Genomic DNA, 2,431 nt, shown 5'->3' with positions numbered 1-2,431 from the left:
AAGCAGCACCCCGAGTTGGCCAAATGTTATATATATATGCAGCAGGACACATGCTCTCTTTGGGAGTGCTGACAGTTTGACCTTTGGTTTGAAACCAAAACAAACCAACATAAGGTTATGTCAGTGGTTCATTCATTAGCTCTGAACAAAGAAATCGTTTTATCATGGTACTGGTTTCTATACTATTTACGTTTAGATATGACTGTTTATGACCTGGTCAGCCAAATATAGCCCAGCTTTGTTTCGAGAACTGATGAGGAAATATTCTTCTGTGCTAGCATGTGGGTGCTTCCAGAGCCTTCAAGGAAGTGTGACGCATGCAAGGATTAGTTTTCAGTAANCTTTATCAGTTAGAAAGTCAGTGTCAGACTGTCATATATTTCTTTGTATATCATTTTTATTCTGTCTTGGAAGAGGTCTAAATCCACTGAGCCAGTGTTACTTTGTGAGTAAAAGGCATCTTCGCCACCACGACTTTCAGTATGTGTCGGAGTGGCACTCTTTTCGACCAGTATTATAATTACTTTGCATCACTATTTTGTGAGTATTACTAATAGGTGAGTGTGTCACTTTGTCAATCAACATAATTTATTCGATTCTGCTAGAAATCCCCCTCCCCCAACATGATTCTTCAATTGCACAAGGAGAATATCATGGTCAGTGGCGTTTCTCCGGGGGAGGCAAAGGTTATCTGGGGCCCACCTGAGTCAACTGGAGGTGAAACATTCACAACACTGGTCAACCAAAGGGAAACAAAGACGTCATGTGTTTCGCTAAATAAGAAAAGCAGGAGCATGCTCTTCTATTGTAAAAAGTGTGATGTCTCTCTGTGTGAGGTGGATTGCTTCGAGAAGTGCCACGGGCGTCAGAGTGTATCGTAAACTGTGAAGTGACGTAGTTCAAACTCGTGTACAGTCTGAACAAAACATTATTTTATATACGAGTATAGTGTGATCATATTTATAATATCACCATGATTCAAGGTTGAAGAAAAAACAAATGGGTAAGTCCTCTGGAATTTCATAACATATATAATAAAGATTATATTTTGCATTTCATGACAAAATAATCACAGTTAATTTTCGTTTTAAAACTTGCTCTTTTGTGTATATATAGAAAATTTTATTGTCTTTCAGGTTATTTTTAGTTCACATTTCTATGTTGCATAGAACAGAAAATATGTATTTTTTTCTTAAAGTTTGCAATGTTAATTAATTAGGGCGATTTAAATACCGGCTGCAGAGGGCTCCTGGCAATTTAAAAGTCCGTATGTTAAAGGTTAAAGGGTTTTGCAATCAAATTACCTGTCTGACCTGCAACAATGCTCCTCAAGTCTGAAATGGACAGGTTCCTGTTGGTTAATATTCTAAATGCCATGCACACCTGAAACAATATTTAGAAAATATTATATTTCAACTTTCAGAGTGAAAGTCACAACATTTCAAACTAACTGATAATTCTAAACGACGAATTATTATTGCACAAAATGTGAAACACACTGTTCGAATAAATCAAAGTAGTTATTTTCCCATTTCATCCAACCTTACAGTGGCTCACTTACAGCCTTCTTCTGCATACCGAACACTCTTGTATCACGCATTCTCCTACCTCAGGCTGTTCAAGTGCTGTTCATCTTGGAACCACCCTCTGTTACCTTATAACAAAAGATGCATAAATAATAATGGAAGATACTTACATCTGCTAGGCAGAGTTCTCCTGAACCAGTTGTGTCAAGAGCATCAAATGCTTCCCTCAACTTGCTGCAATAAGAGCGAATGAGTGTCTCGATATGGTGATACATTAACAGGATACAATTTCACTCTCTAGGAGTGGAATAAACTAAGCAAGAAAGAACAATCTGTGTCTGCTAAATAACCATAACCTCCCTACGAGAGTTTTGTTCCTCAACCCTATTTCTATAAAAAAAAAGTTATGCTCTAAGAAAACCCTTGCATCTTTAAAGCAGGTAGGCATTTATGTCTGGCCATATGGTCGTTCAGACTATTACATGTTTGGTAGTTGTGGCGAGCTATAGCCTTTCTGCTATGTGCAATGAACCAGCTGCTGGCTCTCTCCTACTTGACCACCTGCACCAACAGTAAAAGAGTGAAGGTCATTCATTCACTTTCAGTATCTGCCTTACACCTCTCGGACAATTAACTGTGTCTGCATACGAAGGGGGACACAAAAATAACCGGAACCGACCTGTTGCGCGCGCATGCTTTGTAGTTACGAGTTGTGCTGCTAGGTGGTGTTAGCTGGGGGTCTCCCGCGACTGTTAGTGAGCTGGCGTCAGTCTGAGTTAAGTGGTTTGTCTGTGGTGCTCTGTTGTGTGCGTTCCTGTTTCAACCCTTTGGCGATTAGTGAGATGGCCGACCAGAAGGAACAAAGAGTGTGCGTGAAATTTTGCTTTCTGTTAGGGAAAACTGCA

General features: G+C 39.5%; 1 protein-coding gene across 9 annotated transcripts in view; it reads right to left on the bottom strand.

Moving 5' to 3' along the window:
• LOC111868871 overlaps positions 1-2,431 on the bottom strand; it is a 314,970-nt gene that overhangs the window by 42,064 nt on the left and 270,475 nt on the right. For all 9 annotated transcript variants that reach the window (XM_023859916.2, XM_023859917.2, XM_033753210.1 and 6 more), the window contains 2 exons: positions 1,697-1,760; positions 1,305-1,383 (listed from right to left, as the gene is read on the bottom strand). In XM_023859916.2, coding sequence (XP_023715684.1) covers positions 1,305-1,383; positions 1,697-1,760 — 143 coding nt within the window. The remainder of the gene's footprint in view (positions 1-1,304; positions 1,384-1,696; positions 1,761-2,431) is intronic.

Source organism: Cryptotermes secundus, unplaced genomic scaffold (genome assembly GCF_002891405.2).
Source record: "Cryptotermes secundus unplaced genomic scaffold, Csec_1.0 scaffold547, whole genome shotgun sequence".
Taxonomy (NCBI): Eukaryota; Metazoa; Arthropoda; class Insecta; order Blattodea; family Kalotermitidae; genus Cryptotermes; species Cryptotermes secundus.
The sequence above is the reverse complement of the archived record's forward strand: the minus strand, read 5'-3'. Positions and strand labels throughout refer to the sequence as shown.